Source organism: Lithobates pipiens, unplaced genomic scaffold (genome assembly GCF_037356315.1).
Source record: "Lithobates pipiens isolate NorthernLeopardFrog02 unplaced genomic scaffold, aLitPip1_a1.2 Scaffold_3, whole genome shotgun sequence".
NCBI classification, from domain to species: Eukaryota; Metazoa; Chordata; class Amphibia; order Anura; family Ranidae; genus Lithobates; species Lithobates pipiens.
In genome coordinates this window covers 213,456,571-213,473,618 of record NW_027507790.1, presented here as the reverse complement: position 1 = coordinate 213,473,618, position 17,048 = coordinate 213,456,571, and the positions used below count along the sequence as shown (strand labels likewise).

Below are 17,048 nucleotides of genomic sequence, written 5' to 3'. Positions count from 1 at the left end.
GACAATAGGGGGCTCAGGTATCAAAGACCATGGAAGTAAAAAACTAGCATAGCGTGATACCGTTTTAACATCCAATTTATAAAAAAATAATAATAAAATTACACTCACATTTGGTTCAATCGTAATAACATAGTCAGAAAGTAGCGATGTCTGTAAGGGGGTCCACCCGACGCGTTTCAACTAAACAGCCGTCCTGCGATTATCTGGTTTGCTTACCTACAGGCCCATATGACTCGAGAGGCGTAAGCCTTCCTCTGAGTCCACGTCATTTGGTAAGCCTCCTCTCCCCTTCTTTATCACGGTGGTGGTGGTATTATTCTACACATCAGAAGTTGAATTTCACCTTTTTTCACGTCACCTCAAGTTTGGAATTGTGATTGATATTACACATTTCAAGGACTGTTAGACGTTCACTTGATGGACTGTATATGTTAAATTAATTTTATTTACCTTAATCTTTTGTGTGCATGAGGTTCATGCACTCTTCCACCTGGGAGTAAGATCTCTTAATATACAACGGAATTTACACATAATTTCTTTTTTTTGAAGTGTATGTAATTTTCTTTGCTTGAATTAGTGCCTTACTGGTTCATGTGGTTTGTTGCCACCTAAGCGCCACACTTTTTTGTTTTAATTTTTGTATGTTACTGTGTAGTCTTCAGTAGTGTTGGCAGCTGGGTAGAACACATCTTTTCACAGCGCAGTATTTTTTTACACCTTGAAAACAAAAACTTCCCTGTAGTCTCCAGTGAAGTAAAGCACTCACAGTGCTACGGGGAGCCAGAAACTGCATGAACTATGTAAAGATTCTAGGTCACATGAAGGCGCTCAAGTGATATTTTTATATTTTATATATACAGTATTTATATACAGTACTGTGCAAAAACTTTAGGCAGGTGTAAAGAAATGATCTAAAGTAAGAATTCTTCAGAATTTTTTTTTTTTATCAATTTACAAAATGCAAAACAGAAGAAAAATCTAAATCAAATCAATATTTGGTGTGACTATCCTTTGGCTTCAAGCTAGCATTGAATCTTACACCTGCACACTTTGTACACTTGTACAAAGTCATGGATTTTGTAGGATTAGACTCAGGTGTTTGATTAACCAAATATACCAAGCAGGTGTTAATGATCATAAATTTCATATGTAGGTTGAAACACAGTCATTAACTAAAACAGAAGCAGCTGTGTAGGAAGCTTAAAACTGGGTGAGGAACAGCCAATCTCTGCTACTAAGGTGAGGTTGTGCAAGACACAAGACAGGAATAAGGTCATACACCATGGCAAGACTGAGCGCAGCAACAAGACACAAGTCAGTTAATTATACTGCATTAGCAATGTCTCCCCTAGGCAAAGATTTCAAAGCAGACTGAGGTTTCAAGATGTGCTGTTCAAGCTCTTTTGAAGAAGCACAAAGAAACGGGCAACTTTGAGGCCGGCCAAGAAAACTTAGCAGATGAAAGACACATCTTCCTTACTTCCCTTCAACACTGTAAGATGTTCAACAGTGCCACCAGCACAGAACTGGTAGAAACCAGTGGGACCCAGGTACACCTCTACCATCTACTGTCCGGAGACGTCTGGCCAGAAGTGGTCTTCATGAAAATACTGCGGCCAACAACATGGAAACAAAGCTAAGGGACTCAACCATGCATGAAAACATAGGAACTGGGGTGCAGAAATATGGCAGCAGCTGCTCTGGACTGATAAGTCAAAATGTGAAATATTTAGCTGTAGCAGGAGTCAGTTTGTTCACCAAAGGGCTTGAGAGCTGTACAATAATGAGTGTCTGCAGGCAACAGTGAAGCATGGTGGAGGTTCCTTGGATGTTTGGAGCTGCATTTCTGCAAATAAAGTTGGAGAATTGGTCAGGATCAATGGTGTCCTCCACGCTGAGAAATACAAGCAGATAATTATCCATCATGCCAAACCATCAGGGAGATGTGTGATTGCCCTCAAATTTATTCTGCAGCAAGACAATGACCCCAAACATACAAACAGACCCCAAAACTATCTTCAGTGTTAAGAAGAATAAGGAGTCCTGAAGTGATGGTTTGGTCCTCACAAATCCCTGCTCTCTCATGTAATCATGGGATTACATGAAGACACAGAAGGATTTGCGCACCCTATCTACAGAAGATCTGTGGTTAGTTCACTAAGATGTTAATATATATCCCAGTCTCTAAGCGGAATCTAGAAATGTGTATAGAACATAGTCATATGTGTGAAAAATTATATATCAATATACATACAAGAACGTGAATTAATAAAAAAATGCAAATAAAATTCCAATGTGAATGTGCCCAACACCAATAATACCAAGTGCTTCCAAATGTATATGTCTCCTCCTTGCTTCACCACGGGTGCTCAGAGGGTAGATGGCAACTCACCAGAGGTGTTTGACCTCTTATTATAAGAAGTCAAAATGCACTTTTTGAAAACCACATTAGTTTCTGGACTTCCACCATTCCCCTCCAATGATCTCTCTGGTTTAGCTAGGGAGGTAAAGATGTACTCCACCAGGGACACAAAGAGGAGCGTAGTACGTTTATTGGTAATTGTTTAAAAACAAGCTTTGAAAATGTTGCACTCGCATGTGACTGTGCCCGACATGGCACTTGGGATCTACAGCATGTGCATATAAAGTATGTTGGTGTATCGCCAGCGTGCTCTCCATGCCTCATTCTGGATGCTGGACTTAGATAGGGGTCACATGGGAATCCGAAAGTGATGATTTCCCGTACCAACGTACATTTTACTGTACTTGGCGTCTTCAGGAGGTATCATTGGTGTTGGGCACAGTCACATTGGAATTGTATTCGCATTTCTTCTATTGATTCATTTTATTATATGTATATATTTATATATAATTTTCCACATATATGACTATGTTGTATATACATTTCCAGATTCCACTTGGAGACTGGAATATTTATTTATGAGTTCACATGGTGAAGCGCCATTACATTTACACTATTTTGTTGCACATTTTTTCACACCTGCCTAAAACCTAAAACCTTTTCACAGTATCATTAAAATTTACACTTTAATATGGTTTATTGTACAAAGTCACCAAAATTATATACTGTATATAAGTTTGGTGACTTTGTACAATAAACCATATTAAAGTGTGAATTTTAATGATAGGTCCACTTCATCACTCCAATTATGTACAAAATCCACATCCATTTGCTTATACCTTTGTGCTGCTTAACATCAACATGCATGAGATGGAATAAACTTTATATGTGACAATGATTTGGTCATTAACTTTTTGTCACTGTTCTCCATGTCTTATGATCTGAATATAAACCAGCCATTTACTCCTAGCAGTTATTTGCCATCCTCGTTGTGGATTTGTTTGCGTTGTTCATTTTAAGGTCAAAATGAATTAACGTTAATTGGATTCTGAGCACAAAACCTAATCGAAGCCTCTCTTTTTAATACAGAGCCTTTCATTCAGTGCAGAATCTTTGTTGCCTCAGATGTACGGAATGTGCTAAATGTCTTCCCAACACTGTTTGTGGCCATTGTCATCCACCAGTGTGTATTGTACTCAAATGATGATGAGCATTGATTATGAAAATGATTATGACATGAAAAGTATTAACAAGTAGTCGTCCTGTGCTATGAGTATCCTGGGATCAAAGAGGTCAGACTTTTAGGCTGGGTTCACACCATCGCCGTATGCGGCTCGCAGCAGGAGTCCAGTGCATCCTGGTTCACCGTTTCAGGTCCAATTTCAGCCCGAATTTTTAACTGAATTTGGAACTGACCAAAAGACACAGGGCTCCTTTGCAAATTCGCACATGATCCACAGCCGAGATATGTGAACCAGCTCCATAGAGTGCCGGTCAAAATCTCCTGATATTGGGGGGCATGGCCGGCATCCGAGCAGCATGGATGCTCTCCACTGAGCTCTGTGGAAAGCCCGAGATTCAGCAACATACACCAGCTTACTGGGACCTGTTTCACGATGGGACCTGTTTTCAGGATGAAAGTTGCACCTGGGGACCCTCCTCACTCCCCTGCAGCATGGCATGGTGTCTACCAAAAGAACGGATGACAGGCACCCTCAGAAAATAACAGCCTAAACCAACTGGCCCCTGGGCGAATCCAAGATGACGGCATGGCTGCAGTGTCTGCATCTTTCCCCTCTCGGCTCTCAATCTCACAGAGCCAAGATACAGAAGATGGAGAGGAAGGCTTTATGGAGCTCACCAACTCTGAGCAAGGCTTGCCCTTATCTTCCCCAGGCACTCCACTGACAGGCAGCCCTGCTAAAGCTAGGATGAGCCTGGACACAGACCACATAGCAACAGAGGTGAGCCTAAACAGTGTGCATACTGTTAACCCCTGTAGTGCTCCTGACCCATTTGCCAGCTTCCCTACTAATTATCAGCCTATACTAGACACTACACTTAAAGACATGCCCTCCACCCTAATGAATTCTCTGCAGTCAGATATGCTATCCATTATGCAGCCTCTACATGCTGATATATCCTCAGTTTCAGGCAGAGTGTCACAAATTGAAAACCAACTGGGAGGTTTTGCATCAACCGTAAACAACCTTGTGGATGCACTTGAGAATCACACTTGGATCAAACGCAAGCTGGTGGACCTGGAGGACAGGTAGCGTCGTAATAATATAAAAATCGGAGGACTTGCAGAAACAGTGCAATCCCACGAGCTAGCAAGCTATGCAAAAGGGCTTCTCAAAGCATTACTGCCTGACCTAAAAAATATGGAAATGGTGAATGACCGTATCCACCATTTGCAGAAACCACCATCCCTGTCTGACACCATCCCATGGGATGTAATTTTACGCGTACACTTTTACCATGTCAAGGAACACATTTTGCAGAAATCCAGAAGTGTGCAATCCCTACCTGCTCCATATTCATACCTTCAAATGTTTACTGATTAATCACAACTGAATACAGTTACCAAAGCATTGAGAAACCATAATCTTCCATACCAATGGATACATCCTGCTAAACTTTTGATTACTTACAATGGTGCTAAATTCACAGCTAGCACTCTGCTGAATGAATGTTTGCAGCGACCCTGCTTATGTAGAATAATACCAGAAAACCAAAATCCACCTTTTGGAAATCGCAGGCACTCTAATCCACTTCCTGATGTCCAACTTACTCAGCGGCCTCGCTACTCCTCCAAACACTGATCAGCGTCCTACTAGGCAAGCTTCTATATCCCAGACTGACATATGTCTCTGACTAGGCCACTTGAACTTGTTCCCCACAACTTAGCCAAGCAAGTGCACAGCACTTTTCTGCTAGGCCGCTTGGCACACAGTTGTCTGTTTTCTGTTACTTTTCTAGTGTTTTGTTGATTGTTGCCTACCATTTCTAGTGTTTCTTACCATACAGCTTAACCTCGGTGGCATATATTCTATTGTTTTAATCACTTGCAGACAACTTCTACAGTACTCTTATCAATCTAGCATCTTGATCTCTTTGGACTTTTTGTCTCCTCTAAATTCAAAAACTATAAAACTTCTGACGATAAACGCTAAAGGCCTCAACCACCCAGTAAAAAGATCTTCTCTCTGGAAACTGGCTAAGGAATCTCACTGCGACATTCTGTGTGTGCAAGAAACACACTTCAAAGCCTCGTCTCCACTTATTTGCTCTAGTAGCCAGTTCCCCCACATCTTCACAGCATGCACAGACTCTTAAAAAAAGGGGTTTTAATAGCAATCAATTCCTCTATAACCTTTCAACTACAAGACCAGGTGCTGGACCACAATGGTCGCTACATTATACTAGTATGGTCTCTAAACAACTCCTTGTTTACTTTAGTAAACGTCTATGCGCCAAACATTCACCAAACTGTTTCGTAAGAAAACTTAAAAGGAAAATTGGCGTTGTTTAAAAAGCTGCTCTTCTTTGGTGTGGAGATTTTAATCTAACTCCAGATATCAATTTGGACTCCTCCATCCCATCCAGTCGCCATAATCTCTCTTTAGGTCCTCTTTTGAAAGAATTTCAGTCGCAAGAGGTGTGGAGATGCCAGAACGCATCAGAACACGACTTTGCCTTCTTCTCACCGTGTCACAACTCATACTCCAGAATAGACTTGTTCCTAACCAATCAGTGGACTCTTCAAAAAATCTCACTCTCACATCCACTTGGTAACCTGGTCAGATCACTGTCCAGTGAGTATTACCATCACAGACTCTTCTCATCACTCACCAACTTTCCTTTTTCCGGATGAACACTCACATTCTCCAGGAGGTCCACTACAGCACCATTTTGGAGGACCATCTGGAACAGTTCCTCATCACCAACAAGGACTCAGTCTCTAACCCAACAACAGTATGGGCAGCTCACAAGGCTTACATGCAGGGTATTTTTATTCAGCAAAGCTCTAGGGCTAAGAAAAAGAAAAAGAGACTGCAGTGCATTGATAACCTCATTAAAGAAATTAACTATCTTGATTACTTAAACAAAAAGCAACCGATCACTCAAAAACCAAACTGGGCCAACCGTTTAGAACTTCGATCTATATTATTGGATCAATTTGAATATAATCACAAACACTTTAAATCTACCCTTTATGCCAATGATAATAAAGCGGGGAAACTCCTATCCAAACAAATCAAGGGGTCACGCACTAAATCATCCATCCCCTTTCTTTACCCCCCGATCACTAAAGAAAAACTGATCAACCCCCAAGATATAGCTAATGCATTTAGCACATATTATATCTCCTTATAAAATTTGAAAGAGGACCCTGACACCAAGCAACCCATACCTTCTGACATAACATCTTTTCTACAATCTATTAATTTACCCACTCTGTCCACTGCCCAACTTAAAACCTTGAACTCCCCATTCACAACTCAGGAAATAACTAAAGCTATCAAACTCCTTCCTAATAACAAAGCACCAGGGCCTGATGGTTTTGTTGCTGAATACTACAAACAATTTACATCTGTTTTAATGGATCCGCTTGCTTCAGTATTCAATGTGGCTGCAATCTCTTCCTCTTTCCCCGATGATATGTAAAAAGCTTAATTATTACACTGCCTAAACCTGGTAAGGAAGCCTCTTCCGCTCAAAATGTCCGCCCCATATCGCTGTTGAACCACGATCTAAAACTTTTTGCCAAGGCAATAGCAAAACAGGATTATCGACATTCCCATGCTAATCCATCCGGATCAATCGAGGTTCACAAAAGGAAGACAAACTGTAGAAGCTACAACAAGACGTATAGTCAATATCTTTCATCACATCAACCATCAGAAAATGCCTTCTCTGCTTCTAGCTCTGGATCCAAAGAAGGCATTTGACAGAATACACTGGTCATACCTACAACAGACCTTACAAAAATTTGAATTCAAAGATCATATTTTATCCGCTATAATGGCTCTCTACTCCAACCCCTCAGCTCAGTTTTATTGTTTGGCAATGCTCTCCTCTACTTTCTCTATATCAAACGGTACCAGTCAGGAATGTCCCCTATCCCCACTAATATTCAACCTCCTTATGGAACCATTAGCCCACAAGATTCGCTCCCACTCAAACATTGTAGGAATCAAAATAAATACTGAGGAACATAAAATTTATCTATTTGTGGATGACTTAATTCTTATGCTGTCAGAACCACAATTCTCTCTAGATGCTATGTACTCAACTTTGCAGGAGTTTAGCTCCATTTCCTATTATAAGGTCAACGAGTCGAAATCCCACATCCTAGGACTTAATATTCCCCCTTCTACCCAATCTATCTTCTCTGACCATTTCCCATTTCTCTGGACGGACAAATCTATAATATACCTTGGAATACAGCTCACAGCCAATCCTAAGTCTTTATTTCAAGAAAAACGTAATTCCCTACTTCCAATCCCTACAACCCAAATTAGTACACCTTGCCAAATTCACACTCTCATGGATGGAAAGACTCATGTCCTTCAAGATGCTTAAACTCCCACAGCTACTATACCTCTTCCATTCCCTACGTATTCCTATACCCACATCCTACTTTCTAAAGCTACAGACAGTGTTAAACCACTTTATCTGGCAGGGAAAAAAAGGGAGATGCTCACACATTACGTTCATCAAACATAAAGCGGCTGGAGGCATGGGTCTTCCCGACCTCAGGAATTACTATCTAGCCACATTATTAGCGCAATTAAAGGTATGGTTTGCACCACACACACACAAAGTCTGTTGAGAAACTTAGAAACCCTACAAGTCCCAGGAAGTAACGTCCATAGTTGGATCATCAGCATGCTTCACAAACACAAGAAAGACGCACTCCTATCCCCTACCGTATTAGCTTCTATGTAGGCCTTCCAACATCTGACCCTCAAATCACCCCAAATCTAACCCCAATCCCCATTCCACTAAATACTATTTCCCTTCAAATGCCTGGCATCAGTATTTCAGCATGAACAATGAGGGGTATCACCCTAGCTTCGGACCTTTACACATCCAGAGTACTTAAATCTTTCCCGGTACTTCAAAAGGTGTTCAACCTTCCTGCCAATGAGTATTATCAATATCTCAGAATCACCCACTGCCTAATCCACTCATCTGCAATATTCCGAAATGTTCCTAGCCAAATATGGAAATCTTGTTTTGAGGAGAGCCCACACATTATAGGTATATCACTTTTTTAACAAACACTAAAAACAAAACATTATTTACTAAAACTCAATCCCATATTAAATGGAAGATTGAGCGACCCTAAATGCACCATATAAAGCAACTAAATCAGTCAACTTATTGGAACTATCATATAAGATTGTCTTCAGCTGGTATCGAACCCCACAAATACTACACACAATAGACTCCTCCATATTGCCCTTATGTTGGAGAGAGTGTGGCTCCTACAGATCACTCTTACACATTCTGTCATCTTGCAGATTTCTTTCTCAATATTGGTCTGATGTTTTCAATCTCATCCAGAGTGTCACTCACATCCAGATAAATCCCTCTCCAGAACTTTCCATTTTAAACTTAGGAATTGAGAAATTCACATACTATTAGCAGCTAAGTTGATTATCACACGTAACTGGCATTCTAAATTGAGTCCTTCTTGCTCAGAAGTCATAACTACTACTCAAATGCACAGTACTTATGAATGTATGTTTGCATCAAGCAAAGGCCGTCTATGCTCAACACGAGCAGAGTGGTCCCAATGGTCCATCTGGTGCAATGAAGTGTTTTCCAAGTCTAGATAAATAGGTTAATTCATGTTATATAATCGTTCATATTTGTTCTAACTACTTAATCTCTGCACCTCAGTTGCATTAATTTAGTAAGTTGCACCGGTCTATGTATGCAGCCTACATTGTTTAAGCAGTGGCGGCAACATCTGTTACTCCTATCTTTAGTTCATTGATGTTCGTGTTATCTTAACGCTGATATCTGGCAATAGATATTTATACCTACAACTTTAATCTTACCTATTATAGCTGTTATATCTATGATGAACCGTGTTTCTCCCCCCATCACAGTTTGCGCCCATATGGGGTGTCGAGGGGGAGGAACACATCTTAAAGCGGAGGTCCACCCTAAAGTGGAGCTTCCGCTCATTGGAACCCTCCCCCCCTCCGGCGCCACAATTGGCACCTTTCAGGGGGGAGGGGGTGCAGATACCTGTACAGTACAGGTATCTGCACCCACTTCCGGCATAGATATCTGCAAAAAGTACGCCCCTTTCCGCAGAATCTACGCCCCTTTCCGAAAGTCCCCCGCTGTCTGCTGGGAAACACACGGATCCCAGAGACAGAGGGGACCATCCTTATTGCGCAGCGCGACTCGCGCATGCGTAGTAGGGAACCGGTAAATGAAGCCGCAAGGCTCCACTTCCTGATTCCCATACCCAAGATGGCGGCGGCAGCACCCGAGAGACGATCGAGAGATCGGCTTCGGGTGCCGACATCACGGGCACGCTGGGCGGGTAAGTGTCATTATTTTAAAAGTCAGCAGCTGCAGTATTTGTAGCTGCTGGCTTTTAAAAAAAAAACGGCGGACTCCCGCTTTAATCTTGGCCAAGTTTCGATAGTGTTCATATCAATTCTTTATAACTGGCAGCCCCCGTTCACACCTATGCAAATTAGATCCGGCTTACACCGCATCTAATTCGCAGGACATTTTAAAATACATTCATTTGAATACATCTGGTTCACATATGTGCGTTGCATTCGCACTGCGCATTGCACAAAAAAGTGTGCATTTTCTGGGCATTGCAGTGCAAATTACAACCCATTATCTTCTATGGGAACGCATCTGATTCGCAAATGCATTCCGTTCTGAACACTAATTCTCTCCTTCTCCTCACTACACCTCCCCCCTCTCCTCCCCCTCTCCCTGCTCACTGATCTGAAGCTTAAACACAGAGGAACCTCTGAACAACTGATTTTTATCTTCGCAGTGAAACTGGAGCTTCAGTTCGCAACGCACATGTGTAAACCCGGGCTTAAACTTGGCATGATCAAAAAAAAAAAAGATCACCGCTTCACAACCGAAGCAGCGACATTTTTTCTTAATGCAGAGGCTGGGCGTGGCGTTATAACATCGCGCCCGGCCTCCGAATGATTATAGAGACTCTGGCGACCATCTGGTCCGTCGGAAATCTCTATTCTGAACATCCGGGCTGGCGGATCCTGTGTCTGACTCACCGATCGTAGCAGTGAGTCGGTAGAAGCACCGGAGGGCAGCGGGAGGGGGGACGTCCCCTCTCACCTCCCGTAAGAACAATCAAGTGGTGGAACAGCTGCTATGATTGTCCTTATAGTGCACATATTCGCCGGCTCTAAAAGACGATATCTGAATGATGCCTGTATCTATAGGCGTCATTCAGATATCCCCGCTCAAAGCCGAGGATGTCATTTGGGGTATGGCGGGTGGGAAGCGGTTAATAAATGCTGTTGGTGGATCCGATATATCACAATCTGTTGCTCATTGTATGGCCATACCTCTTTTGTCTTCTCTATCAATGTCCTATTAAATTATTTTGGTGAATAGGACATCGATCGCTCAGTTTTATCGCACCGTGTATGGCCACTGTTAGATCTTCAACACACACAACAAATATCTCCTGCGCTCGAAGATTGGCGCACAGTTATGTTTACTCCATGCTCTTGCTCTGGTAAATTTGGATAAATGCCACCTTGCTGCCCTCATAAGACAGGGGATGTCTGGATGCACTAATATAGGAAATAAACAGAATGCACACCGGCCTAGTAAATTATCCTCAATAAATTACTTTATTAAAAAAGAAAGAATAGTATTATAAACATAAGCTTGAAAACAGCATTTCAGATCTAAAACAGCTTAACGTCCATGGTATTACATTACAGATAAGCGTCCCACAAGTAAAGTCTTGACGCGTTTCAAGGTATCAGGGCTCTGAAGAAGAGGCGGTACCTTGAAACGCGTCAGCCAGTTTTCCTTATGGGATGTTTATCTGTAATGTGATACCATGAACGTTAAGCTGTTTTACATCTGAAATGCCGTATGTTTGTAAGTATTTTTCCTTTTTTAATAAAGTCATTTATTGAGGATAATGCACTAGGCCGGTGTGCCCTCTATTTATTTCCTAGCACTGTTAGATAGGCAGACTGGACTGGATAGGCATGAATTGGATTTTTTAGGCCATCCCTTTTTATTACATAGTTTTTGTGAATCTAAAGACTATGTGGGGATTGTACAATCAGATTGTAATGTGTATGGTTAGCATGTGGTTCATTGTGTGTGTATGTATATGTGTATATATAGTATATATATATATATATATATATATATTGTACAATCAGAGCACAATCTATATTTCTAGCTCGAATCTTTATGGGGTGTGAGAAGGGGATACCCCCTTTGGTTTTGCAGAGTTGTCAGAACCAATGTTTTTCAAATTTTCTTTTAAGTTATATAACCCTGCTAAAAAGTCCTTTTTTTTTCTTATGTTACCATTCCCCTTTAAATGCACACAGCAGTACACAGCTGGAAAGCAAGGCTATGAATTACAATGTTTTTAATAAAAGTAGCCTCCATTTCCTGGTTCTCTGTGAAATGAAGCAAAGCCCATTGTGCGCTGTTTTACTGTACATCAAGTTATTTGACATCTCATTTCACAAGCGCTGAGCGAAGTAGAAGGATTTCATGAATTAAAACACAAAGGAAAAAAGCTGCAGTCATCCCATTGCAATCAGCAGTATGATCTAGTATGCTTTGTTATCATACTGCCATCTTGTGGTTGAATATATGCTTGCATGCTCCATCCTCAAGCCTCTTTTTTGTCGTTAATTCTGACTGTATATCTCATTGGACTCAGTGATAAAAAATAAAGAATTAAAAAGTTTCACTCCATTCCATCAAAGTGTATTTAAAGCCAGAACTTTTTTTTTATATTTTGCATGGCGTGTGGAAAGGTTAGAGCCCCTGTAAAGTTTTTATTGCTTTGTAAATGTCAGGGAGATTTGGCTTTTCTATGGAGACCTTGGTCAAGTTATCGTCAGTACTAAATTTTGAGTTGCATTGCAACAGAAAGGGATCTTTATTTTGGAGGGATTTCATCTTATTTTCTGTTGTGTCTATGGGACAGAAAGTGAGTGTAATTCTTCCAAGGGGGACACAAATGGCAAAAAAAAAAAGGGGGGGGGGGGGTTCTATTCATTTTTAACTGTAGTCAAAGCAAAATAAATAAATAAAAGCTTAAACTTTAAAGCCCAGCCAGAAATGAGACAAAATCTACTCTTGTGGTACCCCCATCCAAACTGGAAGTGCTGTCTGTTCATTTAGTCTAGAGGTGCCAAAATAAGGAGTATTATGAGCTTTATTCCTCGCTCCAGCAGGGTCCCCTCCATCCATGCACCAGTCTCATGATGCCTCCTTTTGGACTTCTGCTTCCTTCACTTACAATGCAGGGTTAATAGCCCTACATTGTATGTGGTGATACCGAGTGCCCTGTGGTTTCATGGCTCCTGCAGATTATCATGTGCAGACACCTCTAGTATACTTTGGGGATTATTTACTAAAGGCAAATACCCTTTGCACGACAAGTGCACTTGCTGTAGATCCAAGGGGAACATGCAAGGAAAATTAAATACAAAAATTTCGCTTGCACGTGATTGTATGGTAAAATCAGCAGAGCTTCCCCTCATTTCAGATCTTCCCCTCAGATTTACAGCGACTGCACTTCCAAGTGCACTTGTAGTGCAAAGTGTATTTGCCTTTCCTAAACAACCCCCTTTATTTCAGCGTATGCTTTATCACCCTTAATATATTGTTTACTTTTGTTTGCATATACAAGAAATAAGTACATATGTTTTCTTGTTTGTTTATTTTAGCCCACAGTGTGTGAAAGAGAGCTGTGTGTATTCGCTTTTCAAACATTAGGTGTAATGAATGAAGCCGCAGATGAAATCGCCACTGGTGCTCAGGTAGGTAAAAGCAACACTGCAACCATGAGAATAATAATAATATTCCTTAAGCAATAAATCAATTGTAATAGTATGTAAACACTGATGTCGTTCTGTTGTTATTGTTGTAATTTGTCTAGTTTTAGGTAATGAAGAAAATTGTAATATGGATTTTGGAAAGACTGTGTAGCTGCAACATACATTTAAACAAGTACATCTCTTGAACTTGTAGCTCAGTTTGCACTGCCAATCTCAGCTATTGTGAGAATACACTTAGCTGGAGTTAGTAAAGCTCGCAAACGAATCCCTTTCAGAAGATAAGATGATTAGCCTTTCTTACTTTGAGGACCTCTACAGTTTGGTTTTGGTCCTGCACATTGCAGTGAGGTTGTAGTCATTAAACTGACCAGTGACCTCCGTAGAGTGAAATCCCAATGTGAATTCCTTGCTCCTCTATCTTTCTCTCCCCTGCCTGCACATCTGATGGGTTCGACTTGCTTCTTTTATACTATTGATCTCTTCATTTGACACTATTCGTTCCACACTGTCCAGGAACTCATTTGACAGTGTTGACTACCTCATTAGGTATTGTCCACCTGCTTGCTGGACACTGTTGACCAGCTTCATAGGCATACACACACACACACCCTAATCCGGTGGTTCAGCAATTAGTCATTTATGATCTACCCGTTGATCGCAGGCAAGTGACGGGTAGGCCATGATACATCCTTGTCAGCCACCAGAACCTGGACAGGTGGGGCGACATTCAATTAAACCGATCTGTATTTTCCTCTTGCAGCAGCTGAAAGTAGGTTTTTCCTCTTCTTCCTCCCACCAGTATTCAGCTGCCACAGGAGGAATATACAGGAGATCGGTACCAGTATATGCCTCCCCTCCTGCCTCTGTTCCTCTTCTTTCTGCTGCCTGGGTCCCCCTGGGCTGCTGCGGGGGATCGTTTTAGGTTAAATATGTAATTTACCATCTCCTTTCTTTCCCGAATGAACACAGTAAGTGATAGGTACCGATTACTTACTGTGTTCATTCATAACTGAAACATAATAAACTGTGTTTACTATGCTTTTGTTTGTGAATGAACAGGAAGTTGCTCAGCACAAAGCACTTCCCATTCAGTCACTATCCAGTGCAGCTGAGGCTGCAGAGAAAGGGACTGAGGAATCTCTGTCTTCAGTCCCTTTCTCTGTCTCAAACGTGAGACATCAGGGGTCTGTTTAAACCCATGATATGTCACCAAAGCCCCTCAATGGTGCGCCTGAAAAATAATAATAATGTAAAAAATGATTTTAAAATGTTTTAAAAAATAATAAAAAAATTAATTAATAATAAAACAATAAAAAAAACTGACACCAATCTCTGCATACCATCCATTGCTCTACTGACTCTGTCCTCTGCCCAACTGACAAGGTCCATTGTCCTACTGACACCAACCTCTGCCCCGCTGACACATCCACTGTTCTACATACACTGTATACAGTACATACACACATGCATGTGTGTTTGGGCTTTGGGGTGCACATCCTAATGCAATAGGCTTCACACACTTACAACCTTGTCATTTGACACTGTTGACTGGCTCATTCGACACTGTCAATCTGTCCATTTCACACTGTTGACTGCCTTATTTTACACTGTTGACCAGATCATTTGACATTGTTGACCAGGTTATTTGACACTGTTAACTATTTAATTTAACACTGTAGACCTGCTCATTTGACACTGTTGACTTGTTCAATCCACAAAGTTGACCAGCTTATTTGACATTGTTCACCAGTGTCTGCTACTGTGAACTCTGTATTTAGAACATTGCATTCTCATATTTCACAAACCAGCCTTCATTTCTTCCATATCCCACATATTTTCCATTGCCTGAATACCCCAATGTTTAGCCCTCTTAAATGACTATTCTTGGCAAATCTCTTCCTTTGGGCCCCAGTTCCACTTGAATGCAGATGGCACCTAGATCTGCCTTTCCACAAATGATTCACCTGCTCCCATCACCATAACAACTGCAAATCACCTACTTACTACATCATTATTGATTTTTGTGAGCTACCTGAAATATAAAGGTATCCTGTCCTCACAGCAATAGTGGGGCTGCTGTTGCTGACTTTTTTCAGAAAATGCTAGTGATCGTCCTGTTCTTCTGATTGAAATACTTTATGAGCTGTTGATCAAATAAATTCTAGGTCAGTGATTGCATATGTCTTTTTGCATACACTTTGTTTAGAAAGAAATTAGCTAATCATCCTTTCACCTACCATATAACTGTAGCGCCTACCCCAACTTTCCGGGTGCCTGGTGGTGCCCCCCTGAGGCAGAGAGGGCTGACATACTTCCTCAGGGTGTAGGTTACTAGGAATGGTGGGTAATGTACAAGATAGAAAGTTAGGAGACAGTTACTTTTATGCTTAAACAAAGAGAAGTTTATTTCTCACAACAGGAATAATGTGGGAGAGAGTGGATAGGGTACAGGACACCCTTAGTCAAAAACAGTAACGATCAGCAGATAGGCAGATGGCAGACTCCTTAGCCCTTGTACACACGGTCGGGCATTCCAACAACAAAATCCATCGGATTTTGTCCGAACTCGGTGTTGCATACACACGGTCAGACAAAGTTGTCGGAAAATCCGATCGTACGTAACGCGATGATGTAATTTCGTTACGACGGGACTACGTTCAGGCTAGTAGCCAATAGCTTTGGTCTAGGAATTTGATCTGAGCATGCGTGGCACTTTGTCCGATCGGAATTCTCTACACACAATCAGACAAAAGTCCGATCGGATCATGTTGTCGGCATGTTTTATAGCCCAGCTCTAAAACTTTGTCCGTCAGATATTCCGACGGAAACAGTCCGATGGAGCCCACACACAGTCGGATTATAAGACAACGCGGTCCGATCGGACATTTTCCGTCGGAATGTCCGACCGCGTGTACAAGGGCTTATACAAAAATAGGTGACATAAAGCAGACAGCAGTACAGGGAAAGAGCCTTTAAGCTGAACCAACACATCTGTACTTTGTAGAATAAGCTATCTCCTATGGTAACTGGACTTAACTCAGAGAAGGTGCAGGAACTCTATGGATGATTCCATCTTGACGCTTTCCCAGGCTCTCCATGGGTTCCGGTCCATGCAAGAGTCACCTCTGATACTTCATCTCAGGTCTCCATCCTTTCCTTCATGCTTCCAGGTAGTTAGCAGGCTCTCCCTTGCAGAATTTTGAGCACATGGTTAGGCCTCAGGCTTCAGGCCTACCCAGCAGGAGCTGTTTCACAAACATTCCACCCAGACCGCAGTCTGGGCAGAGAAGACTTAGATCACCTGACTTCTCTAAATAAATAGCTTCTCTTAGCATTCATAGCACCCAGTCTGATTGGCTGTGAATGGTATGTTTATTCTTAACCTGAATGAATGCACTGTAGTTCATCACACTAATGTCAAAAGCAACACCGTCATCTACTGACAAATGGGAGAAACTACAGCTAAACAGGATTAGGAGAGAAGCCATTTGACCTCTAAACACTACAAATTAGCCAGGCTGGCTACCACCCAGCATAATTAAATTTACCTGTAACCCTATTTTGGGACAAAGGTGCTACATAACTTTCTCACATCCAATTGTAAACTACCCAGC

The 17,048-nt window shown here is 41.5% G+C and overlaps 1 protein-coding gene across 3 annotated transcripts in view; it reads left to right on the top strand.

Annotated features, from left to right (window-relative positions):
• The window catches only part of PARP8 (poly(ADP-ribose) polymerase family member 8), a 452,966-nt gene that overhangs the window by 375,684 nt on the left and 60,234 nt on the right, over positions 1 to 17,048 (top strand). For all 3 annotated transcript variants that reach the window (XM_077462768.1, XM_077462766.1, XM_077462767.1), the window contains exon 15: positions 13,324 to 13,416. In XM_077462768.1, the coding sequence (XP_077318894.1) occupies positions 13,324 to 13,416 (93 nt within the window). The remainder of the gene's footprint in view (positions 1 to 13,323; positions 13,417 to 17,048) is intronic.